This window comes from Cannabis sativa, chromosome 2, assembly GCF_029168945.1.
Source record: "Cannabis sativa cultivar Pink pepper isolate KNU-18-1 chromosome 2, ASM2916894v1, whole genome shotgun sequence".
Classification (NCBI taxonomy): domain Eukaryota; kingdom Viridiplantae; phylum Streptophyta; class Magnoliopsida; order Rosales; family Cannabaceae; genus Cannabis; species Cannabis sativa.
In genome coordinates, this window is record NC_083602.1 from 89787314 (window position 1) to 89815071 (window position 27758).

Sequence of the window (27758 nt, forward strand, 5' to 3'; positions counted from 1 at the left end):
AAAACACAGGATCCAATCTGTAATTTTTACAAAACATAAGGTCCAAAATGGTATTTACCCTCATAAAAATTTTGTAGTAAAAAGAAAGAATTGTATTACTTGTGGCAATGCAATGAATGTTTTAATCTTATTTATTGAAGAAGGTTGGTATCTGGTAGTAGTAGTAACAGTGGATAATATGTGGACCTCTCTCACTCTAGCTACTACACATTACACAACACAACCTTTTTTAATTTATTTATTTAATTAATATTTTCCATGATTTCATTTCATGGCAATCTCTGGAGTCTGGACCATTATAACACTTCTTTAATTATTATTAAAAAAAATATTATTTATTTGAATTGCATATTACTCAGCATTTTACAAAAAGCAATCCCTTTGTCTTTTTTTATGCTTTTTTCTTCTTTTATTCGAAAAGCTGTGCTTCTCACTGGGTACTTACATATGATGGAGTTGGAGTTGTTCTTTCTCAATATGATTTTAATTTTATTTAATTTAATTTAAGCCAATTGTGTTAGTTTTCTTATTTTAGTCGATTCTTTTAGCAGCCATTATAGACTTTTTTTCTTAAAGACACAACCCACTTCAGATTTTCATATAGAATCCAATAAAATAGACACCACCACCCCCAAGCCTACATAGTCCACTATATGAGATTTGATTATCTTTATGGGGACATTATCAGCCAAAAAAAAACTAAGTAATATAGATTTCATGTTATAACGTTATTGGTGTAATTAAATATTGAATTTTCCATTATTTAATTTAAATTTTATTATGAAAAATTGTTAACTATTTATAAAGTGTCATGTTATAATAACATCACTGATACCTGATAACAATGTTGTTGTTTTGTTTGTATGATTTAATTTTATCAAAGTTGACTAATATGCATGGTAATGCTTATGTTCTCTTGTCCATCACCTATGGGAGTGGAAAAGTTTGAGTGTATTTTTTAACTTTTTCACTTTTTTCATACACAAACTCAAATCATTGGAGAGGAACAACAATTATAACAAAGCCCATTACTACCTTAAAGAAACCACTCAAATCCTTTCCTATGAGATGTTTTTTTTCTTAGAGAAGAAAAAAAAAAACCTTTCAATTCAACTATTAATATGGATCATTCTCACAAAGAAGATAAATCTGAAAAACAAGATCATTCTCAGAGAAGGAAAACACTAAAGATTTTGCAATTAAGTGTTTTAAAGAAAAAAAGAACACTGTTATAAACACTAGTGATGCTTAGCACTAATTAGATATGACACCTTGTAAATAATTAACGATATTTTATATTAGTTATTAAATTAAATTTTGTAGAATCCAGTACTTAATTACTCTAACATCGATATAAAAATTATAATATTATAAGTGGTGCTACATACCACTGATACCTTTTAATATTTTTCAATAAAAAATCCAACAAAGTAAAACAAAATAAAGTGATAAAACACTACTATTACCAACTTGTTCCAAAAAGCAAAAAACACTATTATATTACAACAATAAACTCAAACATAACTAAGTAAATAAAAGGATCAATAAATTACCATAACTAAAATACTAAAAATTACTTACCATATGTATGCCACTTCTAAAAATTTATAACTAATTAACTCAATACTAATTTTTAGCATGTGTTATTCTTGGTGATATATTTGTTTGGCAAAAGAAAGATAGATATGGTATAGTATTACCTCATCCTAATAGAATTGGTATGTTCTTTGAGTTTTTTCCCCTAAAATATGCTATAAATATTTGCAATAACGTATAGGACATGTTGTCAATTGTCATGTCCATTAGACACTCATATAAAATCCTTATTATAGGACCATAAAAATGGATATGTCCATATAGTTTCATTACATTCCATTATTCCATGCATTTATACCATAATTAATACACATAACTTTGCCTAATCAAATATACTTTCTTAAATTTATAACATGCACATGCATCAATCATAATTATTATCATTAGTATGAATTCCATTACATGATTCATGAACTTGAGTTATTTTTGGAGAGAAAGAATATTTTTAGGAGTTTGTTTTGATATTTCACTTGGAACTTTAATTTTTTTTGGCCCTTAACTCAAATCTCATAAAAATTATTAAAGCATCTTTTCTTAATTGCAATGACAAATCATTGAAGCAATGTTATATATTTAGTATAATATTTTTTTTGGGGAAATACTTTATATATTATTTTTTTCTTAAATTTACAGTTTGGATTGTTCCGGTAGTTTTTATGTGAATTGCTATGTGAATTTTGGTGCACTTTAAGTTGCTCATCCGTTGGTTGCTATATGAGTTGCTATGTGAATTTCTATAAAAATGAAAAAAAAAATATTTTGAAATGTAAAAAATGAACAAATCTTTTTTATATATATATGTATATATATACTAGTATATTGTTACGTGCGATGCACGTATGCTATGTTTTATATTAAGTATTATATTATGAATTCGGAAGAAAATAAATGAATAAAAAATAAATAACATTTAATTTAAAGAGATTTGAATAATAAATTTAAATTAAACTTTTATGTCCAGTAAAAACATATTGAAAACAATAATAATAAGGTTATAATATATGTTGCATTTGACCTTTTGGTTTAATTATTGGATTTTTTTTTTTGAAATTTGAATGAATAAAAAAATTTCAAAAATTGTAGTTTGTTGGAGAGATATGTAAGTTAATCGTAAATATTTTTTAATTTTTTTTTGGTTTAATTATTGGGTTTATTTTTTGAAATTTGAATTTAGACGTGTAAAAAAATTTCAAAAATGGTAGGATTTGTTAGAGAGATATGTGGGTAAGATATTTTTTTTAATTTAAAAAAAGATTGTTTAATTTTTTGCTTATTGGGTTTATTTATTTGTTAACGTTTAACGTTAAGTTAATCGTGTAAGGCTAAATAAAAAAAAAAAAGAATCGTTAAACCAAGAATCTTTAAACCAAGAATTGCCGTTAAATAGGCACTTTTAATATATAAAGATATATATTTGTAATATTTTGTAGTTTATAGTTGTACCAATTTTATATTGTTAAGGAGTATTAATAATGTCTAACAACATTTTACATAATATACCCTAATATATTAAATAATTCCACACTTTATAACCAAATTCAACACAATAAATTGTTTCAAAAAATAGCACAATAAATAAAAATTTATATTTTCTAGTAAATATTATATTGAAAAGCATAGCCCTAAATTCAAATATTATTAATTTTTATGGTTTGTACTTCTAAATAATATTGTATATGACCTTTGTACATATTATATATTTAGAATACAATGTCAACTATTATATAGGTTTTAAATTCAAATTCAATTTCTTAATTTAATTACATATATATAGCCAAGAGAAATTAGTTTTATTTATAAAATTAATTTATTGACCAATAAGAGTTTCAAATTACATAGCACCAATCGGTATTATTGTAAACATAACATAAGAGTACCGAATGAAATATGAGTAATAGTATTTGTACACATAAATAATATATTAAATCATTTTTGATAAGTAAGATCATCTTAAATGGGGATAAATTACTTATCACATAAAAGTGTTAAATTTGTGTGTAATTTACGTGTGAATGAGGCTTGACATTAAACATAAGTAGGTTAGGCCTGTACTTAGGGCCTACTTAGTCTAAGGATCAAAAAAATTTCTCCTTTTCTAAAATTACATATATATTTTTTTACTAATTTTAAAAAATATCACATTTAGTTTTAAATAAGGGTTTAAAAATATTTTTTTCCTATGACTCATTAAATTTTAGAATCAGAACTGGTGTGAAATATATATACAGACTCGATATTTTGTAAACAATTTTATTTAAATAATTTACATTCGTATATGCCACTAATATTTGCAATTAATAATATTTATATTAGTATTTTGAAATTTAATTTTTGTTTTGAATTTCACTCCATTGTTTTCTTTTAAGTTGTAGGATAGGTCTTAATCAATTAGAACACAAGTGAAGCACGGAATGTTGACCCATAAAGGAATGAAAATGGCTTTCTCTCCTCATAAAAACACTTCATCATTTATATCATATTAATTACTTCATTCATTCATACCCTTCTTAAAATAAAACACTATTTATTCAACCCTAAAAATATTTGACATTCTCTTCTCTTCTACTATTATATATCATGCCTTTTTCACATTGATTGATATTGTGTTGAATATTGCTTTAACTTTCTCTTCTCATTTCAAAACCACAAATCCAATTTGGTTAACTTTACATTTAATTCATGTATATATGAATCTAAATAAAAATAATATAAATTCTCTATTTTTTTTTACTTTAAGAATTCAACTTTCTAAATTTGACCACCTTTTTATGTCAAAATACCAAACTTTTTTTTCTTAGCAATTCAAGTATCCCCATGTGAATTCTTTTTCATTTTTTGGGTTTAGTTTTTATTTATTTATTATTGGAAGTTTCTAATGGTACTTTAGTTTTTAAGTTAGCCTAGGTTACTTATTACTTCCAAAAGTCATGGTGATCATGATTTAAAAACTTTATAATGGTTTCCAACTTATAATATCACTTCATCATCATCATCATCATTATCATTATTATTGTTATAATTATTATTATTATTGAATGTTTCATTTCTTTAAATGGGTTTTTTCATACTAAGTAAAAATATTCCCTAACTTTTACAAAAGGTCATAAAGAGAAGTACTATATCACAAATTCAAATACTTTGAGTTTCAACATGTAATAACTTTACTTGGATAACTAACAATAACAACACTTTATCCATATAGTGAAAATGGATTATTTTTTGTTTCTTTTTTCCCCAAATGTTTGTAATTAAATTAAAGTTATTTTGATTCAAAAAATTTCCCACAAAGAATGGGAAAAGAAAAGAAGAAGAAGATGAAGAAAGAAAGCAAAATAAGGAATAAACTTTGTTTTTGTAGCAAATTTAATTTGATGCTTTAATTTAGGTTGATGAAAAAGACAAAGTTGAATCAATTAATTAATTCCTCTTCATTCATATTTCATAGTGGTGTTGATATATATGTGATTTTGTGTGAATCATCATCTTCCATTAATGTGCACAAATTTAGTTATAACAAATTCATAATGGTCCTCTAATAAATTTTCTCATCTTCTTAGAGCTCTAATTTCTCTTCTCGTGAGAAATATAATTTGTCCCTAGTAATTAATTTTAATAATAAATATAAGAACTATTTTTTTCCCTTAAAAAGTCTTATTAATATTTTTTATGTGGCACACAATCTAAAGACCATATTGATATTATTATCTTTGGATTAATTTTTACGTAAATTTATTAAATTAAAAAACGTGAAAAAAATAATTACATAATTCTATACAATTTTATAAATATTTATAAGTAATAAATTTATATATTTACAATTTTAATATCTTGATTATTTTTAAGGGTTTTTTTATTTTTACACTTCAAAATAATTTTTTTTTTGTATTTTTACAGAATTCTACATAGAAACTCCTATTGCAACTAACGACGCAACTTAAATCGCAACCAAAATCATATAGCAACTCACATAGAAACCACTAGATAAACTACTTTAGAAACTCAAACTGTAAATTTAAAAAAAAAAAAAAAAAGTTAAAAAATTAGTAAGTGGGTAATTTCCCTTATTTTTAATTAATTTATTTTTTTTTTTTAAAAAAAAAAAAAACTCATAAAGTTAAGCTACCTTTGTGTAAAGGGTAGCCATTACAAAATATGGGTCAAACCATTCAACCCGACCAACCCAACCCATTTTTTGTAGTAAATAGTTATGTTAAGAGTAGGTCATGGCTCATTGAGTTGAAAAGTACTGATAGGCCATATAAGTATGAGTTGGTTATGGGTTGGACACATTTTAACTCTATATAACCCAAACCAACCCATTTCTTAAAAGATATTCTAAATTTAAGACAACTTTCATATATAAAATATATTTTATATTCACAAAATATATACAAATATATATTTTACGTTTTCATACATAAAAAAAATATATTGTGATAACCTTAGAACGTAAATTAACCAAAACACATCACTAACATGTAGTCTATAGTTACCCTACTACTTCTACCAACAAGCCTAATGTTAGAATCAATCACTATTATTAACTTTGCTACTCACACAATGATACCACTGCTATCTTAGTTTTTTTTTAAATCACTATATTACACACACACACACATGTATCGTTTTTTCGTGTATGTACTAGGTTGAATAATTTTATCATGTTTGTAACATAAATATTAAAGTTTAAAATATTCATCTCAATCCAATGAACCTAACCCAACCCACCCCATATATCATTGTACTAAGTAGGGTTGGGTTGTACAATGAAAAAAAATTGAATGGTTTATAGCTTATCCAAACCGCAATCATTGGATTGGCCTATTAAAATACCTCTAACCCAGCCAACCTAACCATGTGCACCCTTAGTAGCCGTGGCCGGATGACCCTCCAAAATTTTTAAAAAACAAAGTTTTATTTATTTATTTTTTTGTATTTTTTCTTATTTTTTTTAAGTTTATAGTTTTGGTCCTTTAATTTTAATTTTTTTCTTTTTGCCCCCTTAATATTCAAGTCTACCTCCGTATATAAGTCAATATTTATATATTAATATATAAATACATGTTATAAATTTCGCTTATTATTATTATTTAAAAAATAACAAAAAGATAAGCCACTAAGGCTAGCTTAGTAGGGAGGGATGGGAAAAAGGGAGAGGTCATGGGTTCGAACCTAGGACCTTGAAACTATTAAGCTATTAACAGATTGTAAAATATTATGCTACACTAACAAAAAAAAAAAAAAAAAAAAAAAGACAAAGTGAAGGATGAATAATTAATTATCTCTAAGTATGGATAGTGCACCATTAAAAAATGTAAAACATAAAAATCATTGGAGTGCTTTTTCTTAGGTACTCATCTTTTTATATGTTTTTTCTTTTAACAAATATTTTCATATGTTTTGAAAGTACACATATATATATTTTACATTATCTAGTAATTAATTTGTGGTGCTATTAAGAATATTTTTATAGATTTTGCGTCAGCAAAAATTAATAGTTGTATGTGATATTTGGCTCAAAATTCTTCATCCCACTAAGACAATAAATAAATAAATAATTTCTTAATAAATCAATATTTCCACAAAAAAATAAAATGAGGAGACATATATGGAATTTAACTTCTCCTTCCCAATGATTTTTATTGATTATTGTTTTACTTTTCTTTTTATTAATAATTAAATGTTTGGTATATACTTTATCACTCACTCTCAACTCAACTAGTAGTGAAATGCTAAATTAATGATGGAAACTAAAGTTTTTGATAATGTATTATACGATAGTATTGTTATTAAGTATAAGTATTTGTGAATAGTTAATGGTTTTTCAAGAATAATTATTAAATTAAAATATATAAAAAAAAGTTATGCAAAAAATATAAGATTCAATATTAATGACACTTCACAATTGATAACGTCTTGTAATTGATTAATAATATTTTATAATAATTATTAAATTAAATTATGTGATAAGCACCCAATACTTAATTACATCAATAACAATATGATACCTTTAGATAAAACTAGACAACCTTTAATATTTTTTATTGGTAAATAAGTCAATGTATTGCTCAAAAGAAAACAAAGCTGTGATATATATATGCCTTAAGCTTTCGAAACTACAACACCATTACAATCAAAACAAACTATGAAACCAACTCAAATCTTGAACTTTACAATCTCTTAGACCTGTACACACTATCGTATAATATTTTTATTTGTTATATATATATATATATATATATATATATATTCAAATGTTTTGTCTTAAACCTAAAAACACTATCCACCCATCTAGATAATATGAAGAGCTAACACAAATTATCACACATCACACCATATATATATATATACTAGGTGATTGTTACGTGCCAAGCCACGTAGTGTTAGTTTTATTTAATATTTTAGTTTTTTATTTTAATTAATAATTAAAATAGTATAATTATTTGAACGATTTGTTTTATAAAAATAAAATATGTGTCAGTATATTTAGTAAGTAAAACATAGTTGTGTTATAATAATATATGTTATTAATAGTAAAATATACATATACCTTCTAATTGAAAAAAGTTTTATTATCTCATTTCATATTTAATAATAGCTACACAACTATATATTTATAGACTTTCACATTCTTTGCAAATTACTAATAAGCACCAATAATATTTTCATATTCTAATATTTTTCAACCTTTTCCTCTTGGTGGTAAAATTAAAAATAAAACTAAAAATAAGCACAAACATATAAGGTAAATACTAATTACAGCCCATTTCATTTTTTTTTTTAATTATTTTTTTAAGCCCAAGCCCAAAAATCTCTAAGCCAACACAATCAATCTTCTTTTATATTATCTTTTCTAGATATTTTATTTATATTTTTCTTTTTTAAAAAATAAATAAAAAAATTATTAATATTGATAGGTTTGTTAGAGAGATATGTGGCTAAGATGATTTTTTTAATTTAAAAAGAGATTATTAATATTTAAAAAATGGTTTATTTAAAAGATTGTTTAATTTTTTGGTTTAATTTATTGGGTTTATTTTTTAACGGGAGATCAAACCTAATCGTTAAATTTAACAGAATATTCTTTTATTTTTAAGTATATTCTGTTAAACCAAGAATGTTATAAACCAAGCAATGGCGTTAGATAAACACTTTTAATATATAAAGATATACTACTTAATTTTATTTTATATTTATGTATACACAAAGAAGTTTAAGTTATTATAGTGAAATTAATTGAAAGATGTAAGCAAGCACAAAGATAAGATTGTGATGATTATATCATATCATGCATGTCAATATCATCAGCTAATTAAACACATTATTATATATATTAAATGGTGCACTTGAAATTAAAAAGAAACGACACCAAATGAAACTCCAACAACGTTCTAAGTGTATTAACTATTATTGTCGTTTAGTTGAAACTTTTTACACCATGCACATGCATAAATAAATATATTTATACATATTAATATATGAATTTTTGTCCCTCAACTTTGATAACGTGTATATAATATATTATTAGTGATAATTTGTATTTAAATAGAGTAATTTGCAGTAAAATCCATTTAACTATCAATTTACTTATAAAAAATCATTCAACCTCATATTTTAGTGGAAAAACCCTCAAAAGTACTGTTTCGTTTACATTTTTAAGGTGTCGTCTGTCCAGCCTCGTTAAATCTTAATTTTGCCCATGTGGCAATGACAGGTCACTAAAAAATTATCCTACGTGACCATATTTTACAAAATAAAATAAAAAAATTTAGAGTAATTTGCGGCAAAATTCCCCCAACTATCAATTTACTTGCAAAAAATCATCCAACCTTAAAGTTTTTTGGATAGTTTTTTGCAAGTAAATTGATAGTTGGGGGGTTTTACTGCAAATTACTCTTAAAGTTTTTATTTTTATTTTGTAAAATATAGCCACATAGGATAATTTTTTAGGGACCTGTCATTGTCACGTGGACAAAATTAGGACTTAACAAATTTCAGACACCTTAAAAATGTAAACTTTAACGATTTCTGGAGGGTTTTCTTACCAAAATATGAGGTTGGATGGTTTTTTGTAAGTAAATTGATAGTTGAGGGGGTTTTGCCGCAAATTACTCATTTAAATATTATGTTTAGTCACAAGTATCTTTTTTATTGTGACTAAACGTTACATTTAGTCACAAATTTATTTTGTTGTGACTAAAAAGTTATCACTAAAAGTAATTTTGTTTGTAGTGATGGTTAAATTGTCATATATATTGTATTTTAAAAAAAAATATATTTTTTTTTATAAAAATTGTTTCTGTTTTTACAAATAAATACAAAAATTAGTTGTAAAAGTATAAATAAAAAAATCTCTTAAATTAATTTAAAACAAATAATAGTAATATTTATATATATTTATAAAATTATTTTTACTTACACGATTGAATTTAACAAAATATTCTTATATTATTAAAATATTTTGTAAAATCAAAAAAAAATATTAAATAATTATATTTTATGTATAAAGAATCAAAGATATATGATAATAAAAGTTGATTTGATTCATATAATCTTAATTAATAATCTTATGTGGATGATATTTGTGTAATTGTTGTACTTATCATAAATGACAGTTATATAATTATTTTTATTGCAATTTGTTTTATAACTATTATATGCATCGTTAATTAAACAACACGTGATAATATATATATATATATGTATTTATATAATATTAAAGTATTATAAGTGTTATAAATAGTATTAATTATGTGGATGTCCAAATCTTTTATTTATTACCATTAATGTAATCAACATTCCCTTTTTCTTAGTTTCCCTTTCTCTTAGTTTCTTAATATTTGACTCTTGTATGTGTATAAATAGGAGATCACCTATTGGAATAAATCACTCAGAAAATTCTCATCTCTTCTCTATTTTCTTTCTCTAAATTATAATATTACATAATACTAATATTTTATAACACGTTATCAGCACAAGCCTCTAACCAAGGTATGACAATGTTTTTGTTATGTGATCTCGAATTGCTCCAAAGTCATGATACACTAAATATATATATGTACATATATATATACTCATCTGACTGAAACACATTCGAGTTAGCCATTTTTTTTTAATGAATTAATATTTATACAATATATGTCTATGCTTATATATATCTATATAGATGCTTATATATTATATATGTGTGTTGATTTGTTTATCATATTATATTGTTTAATCTTATTATCTTATTCTATATTGTACTATATTTTGTTGTATTTTTTTTTCAAAGTTTATGTATATGTCTAATAATTTACACTTTATATTGATATAGTTTTATCCATGGCAAACCTTGCAAAACTTGATTTTGTGGCACTTGATATTTCTGGAAAAAACTATTTGTCATGGATTCTTGATGCTGAAATCCATTTAGATGCTATGGGTCTTGGAGACACCATCAAAGATCAAAATACTGAAACAAAACAAAATAAAGCCAAGGCTATGATTTTCCTTCGCCATCATCTCCATGAGGGGTTAAAATCTGAATATTTAACCGTAAAAGATCCTCTTGTGCTTTGGCAAAATTTGAAAGAAAGATATGACCATCAAAAAACTGTCATATTGCCAAAGGCTAAGAATGATTGGTTGCACCCGAGGTTGCAAGATTTTAAATCCGCAAGAGTGATTATAACTCGCAATGTTTAATATCACTTCTAAATTAATGTTGCGTGGAGAAAAAGTTACCGACTATGAAATGTTAGAAAAAACATATACTACTTTTCATGCCTCTAATGTGCTCCCGCAGCTAGAAGAATATAGAGAGCGAAATTTTAAAAATATTCGAATTGATTTCATGTCTTCTAGTAGCCGAGCGTAATAATGAACTTTGATGAAAAATCATGAATCTCGCCCAACTGGGTCTGCTCCATTCCCTGAAGTGAATGCTACAATTGCTGACAATCATAATCATAGTCGTAGTCGTGATCATAATCGAAGTAATAGACGTGGTCGTGACCATAATCAAAGTCGCGGTCGTGGTCGCGATCGCGGTCGAAGCAATGTTTGGCATCGTAATGGTCAAAATAAAAATTCATATACTCCAATGAAAAGCACAACTACTGAGAACAAGGGAAAAGGTCCTCAAAATAATAATCATAGAAATTCTGAAAATTTATGTTCCAGATGTGGAATAAAAGGACACTGGGCACGCGCCTGTCGTACGCAAAACACCTCGTCGATCTTTATCAAGCATCCGTGAAAGGAAAGGAGAAAATAAGCAAATTTTGCCTATCAAGATGATGGTTTTCTCAAAGAGCCTTTTGATATTACGCACTTAGATGTCTGATTTTTTTTAATGAAGATCTCATTAATAACAACATGAATATCGATAATGGAGATGGGAATGTCCACAATTAGTCACTTTTCTTTGTTATGTTTTTTTTTTTATTATCATTTATTTACTTTAAGGTGTTTATTTTATTTGGCATGTTTATGTTATGAACTTTTAATATTTAAGCATTTATATTTTGAACTTATTATGTTTTTTTTTTTGTTAATGAAGTAATGGACATTTGTCATTCTATACATGATTCTACAAATAATGGTGATGATATGTGTTTGGTGGATAGCGCAACCACTCATACAATACTTAGAAGTGATAAATATTTTTCAAATTTATCAAGAATGAAGGCAAATGTTAATACAATATCGTGCACTCGCAAATTTAATTGAAGGCTCCGAAGAGCAATTATATTGATGCCTCGTGAGGAACAAAAATTATTATAGATGATGCCTTATTATCCACCAAATCAAAAAGGAATCTGTTGAGTTTCAAAGATATACGTCGTAATGGATATCATATTGAGACAATAGATGAAAATAATTTTGAATATCTTTGCATTACATCTATTGTTTCAAGAAAAAAAATGCATATTAGAAAAATTACCTGGTTTGTCTTCAGGTTTGTACGTTACACGTATAAGTACAATAGAAACTCATGTTATTGTGAACGAGAGGTTCACAAACTTAAAAATTTATTTGTTATTTGGCATGACCGTTAGGCCATCCCTGGCTCAATTATGATGCGTAGAATAATAGAGAACTCACATGGTCATCCATTGAAGAACCAAAAGATTCTTTTATCCAAAGTGAGTTCTCATGTGCCGCTTTCCTTCTCAAGGAAAGTTAATCATTAAGCCCTCACCGTAAAGGTTGGAATTGAATCCCTCGGGATTTCTTGAACGAATTCGTGTGGCGACATATGTGGGCCTATTTGCCCACCATGTGGACCATTCAGATATTTTATGGTATTGATAGATGCATCAACTAGATGGTCACATGTTTGCTTATTATCTACTCGTAATGTAGCATTTGCAAGATTGCTTGCTCAAATAATCCGATTACGAGCACAATTCCCGTACTATGCAATCAAGACAATCCGCCTTGATAATGCCGGTGAATTTACATCACGTGCTTTTAATGATTATTGTATGTCAATAGGGATAAATGTTGAACATCCTGTTGCTCATGTACATACACAAAATGGTCTAGCAGAATCATTTATTAAGCGCCTCCAATTAATTGCAAGACCATTACTTATGAGAACAAAACTCCCAATTATAGCTTGGGGACATGCTATTTTACATGCCGCGCACTTGTACGCATAAGGCCAACATCATATCACAAATTCTCCCCACTACAATTGGCTTTTGGTCGTGAGCCAAATATTTCCCATCTAAGAATCTTTGGTTGTACAAGATATGTTCCGATTGCTCCACCACAACGAACAAAGATGGGTCCTCAAAGGAGGCCGGGAATATATGTTGGGTATAAATCTCCATCTATCATTAAATATCTCGAACCCACAACCTGGAGATGTATTTACAAGACGTTTTGCCGATTGTCATTTCGATGAGACAAGTTTCCCAGCCTTTAGGGGGAGGGGAAAAGAAACAAATCGGAAAAAGAAATTATATGGAATGCACAATCATTATCTCAATTTGATCCTCGTACAAATCAATGTGAACTTGAAGTTCAAAGAATAATTCATTTGCAAAATATTGCAAATCAATTACCAAATGCATTCACTGACCCAAAGAAAATTACAAAATCACATATTCCAAACTCGAAAATGCTCCAATTCGAATTGAAGTCCCGTAAGGACAATTAATTAATGATTCTAAAGCACGTTTGAAACGTGGTAGACCAAATTTTCCAAAGATAAAAATCCTCGAAAAAGAAAGGGAGCAAATAATCAAGATGGCCCTAATGAAGAGGCCGAAAATTTCGAGGAAGATGTCGACATAAACAAATCTTCAAGAGATTCAAAATCCTGAAAATATTAGCAATAATGAGATCTCAATAAATTATGTCAATACAAGAACAGAATGGAACTGACTCGAAGTAATTGTCGACAATATTTTTGCTTATAATGTAGCGCTAGAAATTATGAATGAAAACGAGGATCTCGAACCTAAATCTATCAAAGAATGTCAAAATAGAAAAGATTGGCCAAAATGGAAAGAAGCAATTGCGTAATTGAATTCACTTGCTAAACGCAAAGTACTCGGACCTATAGTCCAAACACCCGAAGGTGTGAAACCCGTTGGATACAAATGGGTATGTTTACGTAAAAGAAATGAGAAAAATGAAGTTGTGAGATACAAAGCAAGACTTCAGAAATTTCAAGGTTTTTCTCAAAGGCCGTGTATTGATTATGAGGAGACATATTCTCCCGTGGTGGATGCAATAACATTAAGATATTTGGTTAGCTCCGTCGTGAGTGAAAAACTCGATATGCGATTAATGGATGTAGTCACAAATTATTTATATGGATCACTAGATAGTGATATTTACATGAAGATCCCTGAAGGATTTAAGATGCCTGATGCATATAATTCAAGCAATCGAGAAATGTGCTCAATTAAATTACAAAGATCATTGTATGGATTAAAACAATCAGACGCATGTGGTACAATCGACTTAGTGAATATTTATTAAAAGTTAAGGATATAAAAATGATCCTATTTGCCCATGTGTTTTTATAAAAAGTTCAAGTCCCGAGTTTGTTATCATTGTCGTATATGTCGATGATTTGAATATTATTGGAACTCCCGAAAAACTTTCGTAAGCCGTGGAATATCTAAAGAAAGAGTTCGAAATGAAAGATTTAGAAAAAACAAAATTTTGTCTTGGTCTACAAATTGAGCATTTAAAATGTGGAATTTTCATTCATCACCAACTTATACCGAAAAGATTTTGAGACGCTTTTATATGGATAAATCACACCCATTGAGTAGCCCAATGGTAGTTAGGTCACTTGATGTGTAAAAAAAGATCCTTTTCGACCTAGAGAAGAACATGAAGAGCTCCTTGGTCCGTAAGTACCATATCTTAGTGCAATAGGAGCATTGATGTATCTCTTTAATTGTACAAGACCTCGATATAGCTTTCCGTCAATTTATTAGCAAGATTTAGTTCTCGCTCCAACATATAGACATTGGAAAGGGATTAAGCACATACTCCGCTATCTCCGTGGTACTATTGATAAAGGATTATTATATTCTAATAATTGTGGGTCACAACTTATTGGCTACGCAGATGCAGTGTGATATTTATCTGATCCACATAAAGCGTATCTCAAACTCGGCTATTTGTTCACTTGCGTGACACCGCTATATCCCGGCGATCAACAAAGCAAACTCTGGTGGCTACTTCCTCAAATCATGCTGAGATACTTGCAATTCACGAGGCAAGTCGAGAATGTGTTTGGTTAAGATCAATGACACAACATATTCGAGGAACATGTGGATTAACATCTAATAAAGAAATACCAACAATTCTCTATGAAGATAATGCTGCTTGCATCGCTCAACTTAAAGGAGGGTACATTAAAGGAGACAGAACTAAACATATTTCACCAAAATTCTTCTTTACACACAATCTTCAAGAAAATGGTGATATCGATGTTCAACAAATTCGATCAAGCGATAATCTTGCAGACTTATTCACGAAGTCATTACCAACATCAACTTTTGAGAAGATGGTTCACAAGATTGGAATGCGTCGATTAAAGGATCTCCACGAATGCCAAAATGAGGGGGAGTAATTTCATACTGCACTCTTTTTTCCTTGACCGAGTTTTGTCCCACTGGGTTTTCTCGGCGAGGTTTTTAATGAGGCAATTATTATGGACATCCAAGGAGGAGTATTATAAATAGTATTAATTATGTGGATGTCCAAATCTTTTATTTATTACCATTAATGTAATTAACATTCCCTTTTTCTTAGTTTCCCTTTCTCTTAGTTTCTTAATATTTGACTTCGTATGTGTATAACAGTGAGATCACCTATTGGAATAAATCACTCAGAAAATTCTCATCTCTTCTTTATTTTCTTTCTCTAAATTATAATATTACATAATACTAATATTTTATAACAATAAGATAATAATCCATTGGAATATTTTGTTCAGAGTAATATATTCCTTTATTATTTTTATGATCATCACCTTTAATTAATATAACTAATTGATTTATATATATATTATATATAATAATCTCCTTTAATTATAGGTTAGCACATGTCAATTATACTCGACATTATTATCGATATACTATAGCTTTTTTATGTATATATATGAAAAATATATACTTTTAATAATATAATAGGATTTAAAAAATATTATATTTTTTCTCAAAATTTTGTAATCTAATAAATTAGTGACATATATAACTACACACACTCAAAATAAAATGAAAATGCCATACTATATATTGATTAATAATTATTAGCCACAACATATATATTTATATATAAATATATCTTACACACAAATTATAAGAGTTTGAAACCGGTTAAACATTACCAAAATAATGAAACTTATAAGTAAAAGTTTTAAATTGGTCAATTTTAATTTAGTTGGCTCTAATATAATAAATCCAAACTTTGGGCTAAATATATTTAAATTAAATAGCTTGTCATCGATCTAAAATGAAAATAAGCATATATGATTGTATTTTATTTTTCATTTTAAAAAAATATGATTAATAATGTTGGAAACCATATGTTTGTTTGGCCTTGGCCTTTAAAATGAGAATCATAGAAGAGCATAAGTCTGCATATAAAAATAATTAATTATTGAGTTTTATATATTTTAATTTAAATTAAAATATATAAGAATCCATATTTATTTGTATCGATATAGATATTAATTTTAGAGTTTTTTTTAATAATTTTGAAGAAAAAAATTTTAAGAATTATTTTGTTAAGATTTATAAAACACTTAGAAAAATATAAATGACCACATATTTAATTATATTTCAGGAAGTTTTCTGATATAAAAAACTCTAAATTATATTTTTATAGAATAACTACATTTGCTAAATTTTAAAAAAAAAAATGATAACAAGATGATAGTGGAAACACTAATTTGAAACTATTATTTGAGATTGTATAAAAGGTTATAATCTTTCAAGAATCTACTATGGAAAAGAGAGAATACAAGAAAGCTAGTATTTTTAAGGACCACTATTTAGACTAATCTTAGAATGAGTTTTGGGTATTTAAAATTTGGTCGCTCAACAAATTATAAATTAATTTATGATATCTATACATTATTTTCATGACAATTTAATATCTTTTTTATATCCATAACATAATTAGTCATTTAAAATTATATCACAACTTTATGATAGCACATTCACAGTAAATTTTTTAATTCAACAATCTTTCATTTAGACAACATATATTCATATTTTGAATTCACATAATATTATTATTTTTAACCTAGTTAATTTTTGTAACAAATTTTTAATTAATATTTTGACTTATATCATTTTTTTATTATTATTACTATTTACATTAAAGAATTGGTAATTGTGGATGATTAATTATTTGTGAATTTATTGGAGAATAAATAATGATAAATTTATTTTATGTAATTGATTAGCTTTAGATAAAAACACTTAAAAATAGTAAATTGAATGAAATATTATTTTACACTTGTCTTCTTAACAACAAACACCATCACTTTTCTTTATACTAAACAACAAATTGTAACGTATGTATGAGATAGTAAAGAAAAAAAGCAGAGTTTCCCGGGAACCAAACAGAAAGTATATGGTTCATATGTTGGGGGCGGTGGTCATATTTAATTTTTATGAGTTATATGATTTATTTTATAACGTTTCAATATATAACAGTTAAGTTCAGTCAGGTAGTTTTCTCGGTGACCAAACAAACTTTATTCATTCATTCATTCATTCTTTTCCCAATTGTTTATACTTTATTTTATCGCGAAACATTGGGTTTGATGAAATAGAAAGAGAAAGAGAAAACTCAATATAAAAATGAAAACTTTATTTGTTTTGAATAAATAAAAATCAAATCTTTTTTTGTTTTGAATAAATAAAAATGAAGTCTTTGAAAAGGAAAAGGTGTGTGTATTAAGCATGACTCAGCAAAACTGCACAGCACTCTGAGAGAGAAAGAAAGAGAGAGAAAGAGAAGAGCTAATGTGGGAGTGGGGATGGCAGTAGGCCATTCTCTCTCTTCTCTCTCTCTCTCTCTCTCTCTACTTTTGCCATAAATGTGGCTCTCATCTCCTACACAACAACCTCTCCAATTTGTCATCACTACTACTACCTCTTTTTTAATTGCTCTTCTCTCTCTTTCTCTCTCTCTTGCCTTCTTATTAAGCTAAGTCTCCATAATTGTGTTTTTCCCTCTTACCCTTTTCACCTCTATTGTTAAATTGAGCTTTAAGATATAAATATGGAGTTTGTGTCTCAGCTTTTGTGCTAGTTTTGAGTTTTGGTTTCTGGGTTTTTAGTTTTAGGAAATGGGTACTAATAATGATCAAGATAAGAATGTGGGCAGAGAGCTTGAGGAGTGTTGTTCTGAAGAAACTACTACTCTTGTTACTCCTAATCACAATCATAAGGTCCTAATTACTTCCCTTTTTTTTGTTAAGCTTTATCTTTGTGTTGGGTTATTGCTGTTTTTTGTGTTTTGATCATATATATGTGTTTTTTAAGCTCTTTTAATCTTTTGGGTCATTAGATCTGTTAGTGTTTATTCATGTTAGGTAGTATTTAACTCAATTAGTTTTACTTATTAAAATTTATGATTGCATGAATTAAAGATTTGTAATTTCCTAAAACAAGCTGAGGAATAAGCCTTAAAACATTGATTGACAGGACCCCAAGTGTGAATTTGGTAGAAATAGATTATAGAAATATGTAGAATCTGCAGTGAATTTGGACCCCAGTTTTTATGTCTTGTTACCTCTTTATTTCTTTTGTTCTGAAATATACAAAGGAATCTTGGGATCCTTTAATGATGGATTTTATTGAATTAGAATTATCTATGTTCAGCTGAAACTACTGACCAAAGTTCCATCTAGTTTGGGACTTGGATTTTTCCTTGTTAACCATTTCAACTTCATTTAAAAGGCCATACTTTATTATGGTGTACTTCCTTGATGATGGGGTTTTCACTTTTCAAAGACACAACTTTTTCACCCCATTTCAAGTGATCAAGTTGCAAAATTTAAGTTGAAAATAACCAACCAAACCCATCTTGGACATTTGAGTAAATAACTATCCGAAGTTTTGAGTTTATAAATGGCATATAGTCCAATGATTTCTTTTAGAGGCATAAATACTAGTTTTTAGTAAAATTGTAATTTTTCGTTCAGTTTTGTTTTGTTTAAGTTAATAGAGTTTGTATTGACAAAATTGGATGAAATTACAGTTTTACTATCATTAGGTACTTATGTCGCTAAGAAAATATTAAATTTATCTTTGGGAGTTATGCCATAATTATACCTATTTTATGATATCTTCATTCAATGAAATAGTATGCCTTTTGTGTTGTTCATTCATGGTTCAATTGACATAAGCTTGTTTTCTTTAGCAGAATAAGTATAAATGTTAGTAAAACTGTAATTTTTCATCTAAGTTCATCCTGTTTAATACACTAATATCCTGTTTAATACACTAATAGAGTCTGTATTGACGAATTAGGTACTTATATCACTTAAAAAACATTCAGTTTATACTGGTTACAAAATCAAAACTTTGGGAGTTATGGCACAATTATACCTATTTTATGTTATCTTCATTCAATGAAATAGTATGCCTTTGTGTTGTTCATTCATGGTTCAATTGACATAAGCTTGTTTTGTTCAGGTTGAAGAGTCAATTAACATAACTGAAGAAACACAAGAAGTTCATCCATGGAAGAGGCCGAATCTCGTCTTGGAGATACCTCCAAGAGCATCCGATGTATCATCATCGGATTTCATTGGAATAAAGATGCCACCAACACCAAGTCCTAACCCAAAGAAAGTGAATTTCACCTTAACACCCAGCTCTACTAATTCAAAGGTTCATGGATCCCCAGGTCCATCTTCATCCAAAGGAAAATCATGTAAAAAAAGTCTCTTTCCGAAACTAAGCTTCATGTATCGAACTTCTTCAGATGTTGAGAAGGGTGATAACTTAGCTTCAGAAGCATCAGTTACAGCGCCACGAGAGAAGCCTACTACTATCTCGAGATCAATGTCCCTTACTAAGCTGTTCACACCGAGGATAAACAGAACATCGTCACTACCTGTAACTCAAATTATGGATTCAAACCCGGAATCCACACCCAGTGGAAGTGTAGGTAGCACTCCAAACATAATTGTAAGTGTTATGATTCATGGTTGTTAAGATTCATGGTTGTTTCGCTTTGATATGCTTTTTAACTTTAGCTTTTGTGTATGTTCAGAAAAAAGGAAACCAAAACCGAAATATAGCTCGCTCACTTTCAGTCCCTGTCAATAACAAAGAGAAAAGCTTAAAGAGGATGGACTCATTTTTTCGAGTAATTCCTTCCACTCCTCGAGTGAAAGAAGGCGATGTAGTATCGATTGGCTCGCCAACAGCTGATACTGGTATGTTTGATTGGTTATGACTTATATTTGGCTGTTTTTATGGTTAATCTTATGCTAATTTTTCTTGTGTTAGTGGTTGGTTTAGAAAATGATGATGCGAATGGTGAAGACATACCCGAAGAAGAGGCTGTCTGTAGAATTTGTTTCGTTGAACTATGTGAAGGTGGCGAGACTCTTAAGATGGAATGTAGTTGCAAAGGAGAACTTGCTCTTGCCCATCAAGAATGTGCTGTGAAATGGTTTAGCATCAAAGGTAACAAGACCTGTGATATATGCAAGCAAGAGGTTCGAAACCTATCTGTCACATTGTTACGAGTCCAAAGTGTTCATACTCGAAATGGTGGAGCTAGATCTCAACAACTAGATGCTAATGGTTTCAGGCAAGTAAACATAATTGTGATCTTGTTTTAGTATGTTTAGCATAAGATGTAAATGCTCTAATTCTTTTTTCGACTTCAAATCAACAGGGTTTGGCAAGAAGTGCCTGTTCTTGTCATTATCAGCATGCTTGCCTACTTTTGTTTCCTTGAGCAGCTCCTGGTAAAGATTCGAAATCATTATGGTTCTGTCAATTCTACTTCTTTGTTAATTATCAATGGTGATGTGATATGTTATATGTGTTCTCTATGCAGGTGGGGAAAATGGGAACAGGAGCAATAGCCATATCGCTTCCATTTTCTTGTGTACTTGGTCTCCTCTCATCTATGACCGCATCAACCATGGGTATGTCAACTAAGGTTCTTCAAAGCTTTACTGTTTACTCATTCTTACTACTTGTCTGGTTTAAATTCTCGAAGATTGTTTATCGCTTACCTGACTTTTTCTTTTTGTTTCGGTGTTTAGTGAAGAGAAGGTTTGTCTGGGTCTATGCATCGATTCAGTTTGCTCTTGTGGTTCTATTTGCACACATATTTTACTCCTTGGTAAGATGAAACTTAACTGTCCTTTCCCTATAGATAGAAATCACTGCTCCATAGGAAAATTTGGCTAGAAATTGTGTTCGGTTGATGATGCAATGTCTTTGTTCGGCCTTTTCTTAACAAACCAACTAGTGACTTTGGAAAAGAATTTAGTCTTGTTAAATCACTACACATTCTATAACGCGATCTTGTAAAGTTTGTTCACGACAGGATTTTTGAGCTCCCGAGATCTCTATACTAACTTTTGACTCGTTTTTTAACTTTTGTGGGCTCAGATTCATGTGCAAGCAGTTCTGTGTATTCTCCTTGCGACATTTGCTGGACTTGGTGTTGCCATGAGCGGAAGCTCCATAATTGTCGAGTTTTTAAGATGGAAAAGAAGATGGCGAGCTTCGGCTGAACAAAGACAAAGCTCCCAAATATTGCCATAATAAACCAATTCCTGGGACTGTACATTTAGATACAGGATAGGAAGGATCACCTTCATCATGTCTAGTGGGATTTGAGTTTTAGTTGGGGTTGAGGAACACCCATTAGTGGCTTATACAAATATGTTTTCATCATGGGGTTGAGAGCATTTTTAGTGTTTTTTGTAATATTTTGGTTGCAAGATTTTGAATATATATCTTTTTTTGTCTTTTTACACCAATTGTACAGGGTTTTGATAGTTATATATAGCTAGTGAATTTGACCATTTTGAGGTTAAGAAGTTTGAATGAAATGGAATTTGATACAACATTGGATTTACATTATTACAAGTTAGAATGATATGATTATAATTTGTTTGTTCTCTATAGTGAATATTCTCTTAGAACTGTCACACTTTTGCTCCTACATTGAAAACTTAGAACTGTCACATTAGTTTTATTCTATATGGGAAAGGTGTTTCTTCTCTCATTTCATAACAAACGCCAAGCTCTTCAAAATCATTAAGTTTCCAAATTATGGATTTTTCAAGCACACTCAAGTGATATTAAATTCTTCTTCAATTGTAGAATGGAATGTTTGTAAGAACATTAGTACAAACTTTACCATAATAAAGGATTACTGAGACTAATTTCAATAGTGAAATTTCAATTTAGTGTTAAACTAACACCAAAAAAAGCATAATTTTAGTATTAAATTTATTTTCTATTTTAACCATAACACTAAAAATAATTTTAGCGTGGTTTACAATACCCCCACTAAATTTATCCAGATACGATAAATATTCTCATTTATAAATTTAGGTATGCAGTCTAATTAGATTATATTTAGTGTGAAACTACATTATTTTTGAAATTTTGCAAGCCAATTGAAGGTGGCTTGGTTGGAACATATATGATATGTTCAACAAATGTATTTGAAACATGCTTATTTTTTTCTTTTCTCAAAAGATTAATATTATTTAGTATGAAAGGATTCAAATAGAGTTACTCTAATTTTCTTTGCTTGAACCTTCCTCCTAGTAATAATTTCACATACTAAGATCCCTATTATAAATTAAAAATCCCACATGAAAAATGAAAATCATTCTTCCTGTCCATATGTGATATATTGGCAATTAAACTAATTGATAGAAATGAATCAAAAGTAAAGATATTAACTTACAAGAATATTAAACTTCACAAAATTTGGGTGAAAATATGTTTAAAATTCAAATCCAATTTTTAATCATTTAATTTTTTTTAGGGGATATAATATTTATATAAGCTTTAAACTCAAAAATTGCAATCAGATTAATCAAAATTTGTAAGATTTAAACTCAAAAATCACAATCACATTAATCCTTAATTGAGTTGTTGTGGGGATATTTTTTTATGTCAAATGTACTTATAATTATTATTTTTTTTTGTTATAAATCTAATGGAATAAGTAAATGTTTAAACTCAAATATATTATATATTTTAAATTCATTACTAAAATAAGCTTAAATTTTAATTTAAATAAATATATATTATATAGATATTCATATTTTGGATACAAGTATTTTTTAAGTGTTTTTTTCATAAATATAAAAAAAATATAGTATAATTTATTTTTTATAGCATAAATAAATAATAGTATAATACCATGAAGTTATATGTTTTTTTTTTTTATATTTATATGAGCTTTTCATGCCATATTTTTGTAAAAAAAAAAAGTAGAAATACTATATTTATAAACAATAATAAGTTTCGCCGAAAAAGTCACTGGCGTCGGTATCAAGAAAGTCGTCGGAAAAATTATTTTCACCAAAAAAATGCCGAAAAAGTCATAGTCGCCGAAAAATCACAATTGCCGGAAAAATAACTGGAAAAGTCACCAGAAGTAGATGTCTCAGATATAACTAAAAATAAAACCGATTCTATAACATAATGAATAAAAATAAATAATTCAAACTAGTTATAGTTGAAATATAACCAATTCTGTAGTATAATGAATAAAAATAAATAACACAAAATAACTCAAATCAATTACGTAGCTTTATTCCTATGGTTTCATACTTTGGGAGTATTATTTCTCATTGTAAGATGTTGTTAAATGATTTGCGAGATGTTTATGTCAATTTTATTAGACGTTCTGCAAATAGTGTTGCTCATTTCTTAGCTCGAGCATCCTATTTAGTTGCTGATCGTGTTATCAGGAGTAGTGATGTTACTCCATATTTTAATCATGTAATCACTATGGATTGCAATTAATAAAGATGATGAATTTTTTCAAAAAAAATATTAAATCAGTTATAATTAAAATAGAACCGATTATAACAGTATTATAATGAATAAAAATAAGGCTACTTAGGATTTTTGCCCCCTGAACTTTGACATTTACCAAATCATGCCCCTTGAACTTTTAAGGCCATTGAAAATATCCCCTGAACTATTGAGATTGTTGGATTTAATGACTTTTGTCTAATTTTATTCAATTTTACTATTTCAATGATTGTTGATGTACTAAACCATGTTCTCCAGACTTTGAAATCTACCAAATCATGTCCTTCGAACTTTGACATGTACTAAATTATGCCCCCTGAACTTTCATTCATGTTAGACTTTTTTACTAAAATTAGAAAAAAGTCTTTAAATCCAACAATCTTAATAGCATTTTTAATGACCTTAAAAATTCAGGGGCATGATTTGGTACATGTCAAAGTTCAGGGGAAAAAAATTCTAATTAGCCTAAAAATAAATAATACAAATTAAGAAGTTTATAACCAAATAAGAACATGTTATATAAATTTTAGTTTTATTACAAGAAAATGGAGTGTATAGCAACATATGCAATCTCAAGCGGAGAGAAGAAAGGATGTGGCTTCCCTCAAGAATTGCAGTGACTCTGACTCTTCCTTCTTCTTCTTCTTTGGTCAACGCTAGACTTTTGCCTTCCTTCTCTCCCATTACCAGAGGTGCTTTTTAATCACAATCACTGTTAGTCTCTCTCTAACTCTAACTCTAACTCTCTGTTTTCTGCTATGGTAGCTTCAAATGAAACTTAACTCCGTAACTCTTTTAGGATAGGCTTCCCCATTTCTGGGTTCCTCTCATTTTCCACAAAGTTTACGACTTTTTCCAACAAAATGGCTTGGAATGGTGTTAGAAATGATTTGGCTGTTGAAAACAAATGTGGGGTTGTTCTTCCAGCTTCTGAATCTTATGTTGAACAAGCTTGTGATGCTCTTAGAGTTGGTAAGGTTATTGCTGTGCCCACTGATACCCTCTATGGATTCGCCTGTGATGCTTGGTATGTTCCCCACTCATTTTGCCTTCAAACTGTTTGATTAATTTACTCAATGAAACTTTCTTGAATTTCAGCTCAAATGTGTTTAGTGTTGTCAAAATGTTGTTGAAGCAGTCATTAGTTTGAATCATCTTCTTTGGTTTTGACATGGAATTTGAGCTTGAATTTTATTACATAGAGCTAAAAGAGAGTGGAACTGAAATGAACTTTGGAGTTAATGTCATATGGTCACAGCAGCAAACACGTTAATGCAAGATTAGTGTGCTTATTATAAGAGATTAAGGTTGCGTTTTGGAGTTAATGAAATGGAATTGGAATGGAAAGATATCAATTTTCATTTCATTCTTGTGTTTGGCTGTATTTTAAAGTATTAGAATGTCGAGTTTTTTAATATTTTAGTAGATGACTATTCCATTTTGAAATGGAAGAAAAAACTATTCCAACTCAAGATGAAAAAAAAAAGAAAAAAATTAATAATTTTTAGAGTAAATAGCGGCATAAGTACTTAAAGTTTCAGGTTTGTAAGTGACATAAACCTAATGTTTATTTTTAGCGGCATAAGTACCCAATATTTGTAAAACTGTAATTTTTTCTAATTTCGTCAGTATAGACTCTGTTATTTTCTTCAACAGACCACATATAAGGTCTAAATTCTAGATTATTTGGTCTAGATAGAAACATGTAGTATTAGTTATTTCCAAATATTTTTTAATAAATTCAAAACGGAGTCTGTACTGACAAAACTGGAGGAAAATTACAGTTTTACAACTATTGGGTACTTATGCCGTTAAAAATAAACAGGAATTATGTCACTTACAAACTTAAAATTTTAGATACTTATGCCGTTATTTACTCTAATTTTTATCAATATTTTTTGTGTGTGAATTTTAAATTTACTTCATTCTGTTCTTATTTTTATTCTTGTGTTTTTATTTTTCCTAGCCAAACATACTTTAAGGTCATGTTTGGCCAAGCTTTTGTCTTGAAGAAAAGTTCATTCATATTAACAGTATTCAGAAAACAAGTGCTTTGTTTTTTTTTTTCTGGTTGCTGATCAAAATGTTTGATGAATTATGCTTAGCTTTGTAAGTTTAGCAATCAATTTTCACATGGGAACCTAAATGTTAATGCAGTTCTTCGGAAGCAGTAAATAGGATTTATGAGATTAAAGGGCGTAAACACACTAGTCCTCTTGCAATATGTGTTGGGGATGTGTTAGAAATCAAACGCTTTGCCGACACCGAGCATTTGCCTGATGGCTTACTTGAATCTCTCCTTCCGGGACCTGTCACTGTTGTACTAAAGCGAGGTTTGTTCTTGATAATCTTTTTCCGAAAAAGAAGTCAAGGGTTTGTATCTTTTAGGACTAAGATATCTGCAAAATAGAAACTTTCTTAGTTTCACTTGAGAATGTAGGGTTAAAAGTTCAAGTTTCCATAATGTATCTCATGAGAAAAAAAAAATCCATAGTACTTTTTACCAAGCCTTTTTGAAGAAGGCTAAGCTATAGAACAAAGCAAGGGATTGAGCTCTCCACCAATGAAAGCAGGTGACTGTTCCAACTGAATTGGATCAGGTGCACCCATTGGACGCTAGAGCCAATGTTAGTTCTTTTAGAATCAATTTTATACTGTCTGCTAGAGGTTGTAACAATCCGAATGATAGTTGAAATAGGATTCGTTTGGGCTAGTGCTCTATTTTTGATTAGAAGTTCGACTGAGCTATAGTCTCTGGACTAGTTGACCACTGACTTTGAGTTAATATGTTGGCTTATTGCACCTTTGATCTTATGTAGAAGAGTTGTGTCCACACCTGAGTCATTTTGGTTTGAAACAATTATGTGTTCCCTCTAATATTTTCAGGTGAGTCGAGCATACTCGAGAAGTCTTTAAATCCGGGATTAGACAGTATAGGAGTTCGAGTGCCAGACTATGACTTCATCAGGATCGTTGCTCGTGGATTGGGGAGTGCGTTGGCTCTTACAAGTGCAAATCCAAGCGGGCAGCCAAGTAGTGTTAGCATCAAAGATTTTGAGAATCTTTGGGAACATTGTGCCTTCGTTTATGATGGCGGTGTGCTGCCTTCGGGTAGAGCAGGCTCAACGGTTGTGGACCTCACCAAAATCGGGAAGTACAAGATTCTTAGACCTGGAAGGTACTGAATCAATCAATCTATTGTTGTTCATCTTTGAAACATTAAATAAGAAAACACAAGAAGAAGATTTGAGCACAGAATTCTGTTATAACCCCTATAACCGAAACTAACTAACTTACAGTTGTGATAAATTTCCAAGTTATATGTTAAAACTGTAAAAATGTCTAAACTGTATCTGAAAATTCATGAAAACTAACCCTACTTTTTTTCGGGGCTGAATTTGCAGTGCGGAGGTTGAGACGGTGGAAATCCTCAAAAGGCATTCTTTAGAAGAAGAAACAACAACTACTTGAATATGCCTTATCTCTTCTTCTATTAGCTATTGTTAAGAACTCTAATGAATTTTGATTTAGTCAAAATCTCATTAGAGTCCTCTTCAAGATATTTTATTGAATTTGAACTGTATAATTCTCATGTTTAAATCCAACATTTTCACCATTAATCTGTGAACATCTACCTGTTTTTTTCCA

At 28.8% G+C, this 27758-nt stretch overlaps 2 protein-coding genes and 1 long non-coding RNA gene across 6 annotated transcripts; 2 read left to right on the plus strand and 1 right to left on the minus strand.

Moving 5' to 3' along the window:
- Positions 1-17621: 17621 nt before the first annotated feature.
- LOC115719654 (uncharacterized) lies at positions 17622-22174 on the plus strand. Of its 2 annotated transcripts, none has more exons than XM_030648773.2 (8): positions 17622-18520; positions 19770-20267; positions 20353-20518; positions 20592-20898; positions 20986-21058; positions 21151-21241; positions 21362-21441; positions 21714-22174. In XM_030648773.2, the coding sequence occupies exons 1-8, from the start codon at positions 18419-18421 to the stop codon at positions 21867-21869; spliced, it is 1473 nt and encodes a 490-aa protein (XP_030504633.2). In that variant the 5' UTR covers positions 17622-18418; the 3' UTR covers positions 21870-22174. The 2 variants fall into 2 exon arrangements, with proteins under 2 accessions (XP_030504633.2, XP_030504634.2); XM_030648774.2 differs by having other exon boundaries at positions 20604-20898.
- A 2458-nt stretch (positions 22175-24632) lies between these two features.
- LOC115721024 (uncharacterized) lies at positions 24633-27758 on the plus strand. 3 transcript variants are annotated; one of them, XM_030650251.2, is made up of 5 exons: positions 24633-24802; positions 24915-25137; positions 26268-26443; positions 26997-27288; positions 27515-27758. In XM_030650251.2, exons 1-5 carry the CDS (start codon positions 24703-24705, stop codon positions 27579-27581), a joined length of 858 nt encoding a protein of 285 aa, XP_030506111.2. In that variant the 5' UTR covers positions 24633-24702; the 3' UTR covers positions 27582-27758. The 3 variants fall into 3 exon arrangements, with proteins under 3 accessions (XP_030506111.2, XP_030506114.2, XP_030506115.2); XM_030650254.2 differs by having other exon boundaries at positions 24634-24824; positions 24910-25137; XM_030650255.2 differs by having other exon boundaries at positions 24667-24802; positions 24910-25137.
- On the minus strand, positions 26110-27617 carry LOC133033859 (uncharacterized). Its single transcript, XR_009685917.1, has 2 exons — positions 27486-27617; positions 26110-27281 (listed from the first exon to the last, which is right to left on the minus strand). It is a non-coding gene; the product is annotated as an uncharacterized LOC133033859 (long non-coding RNA).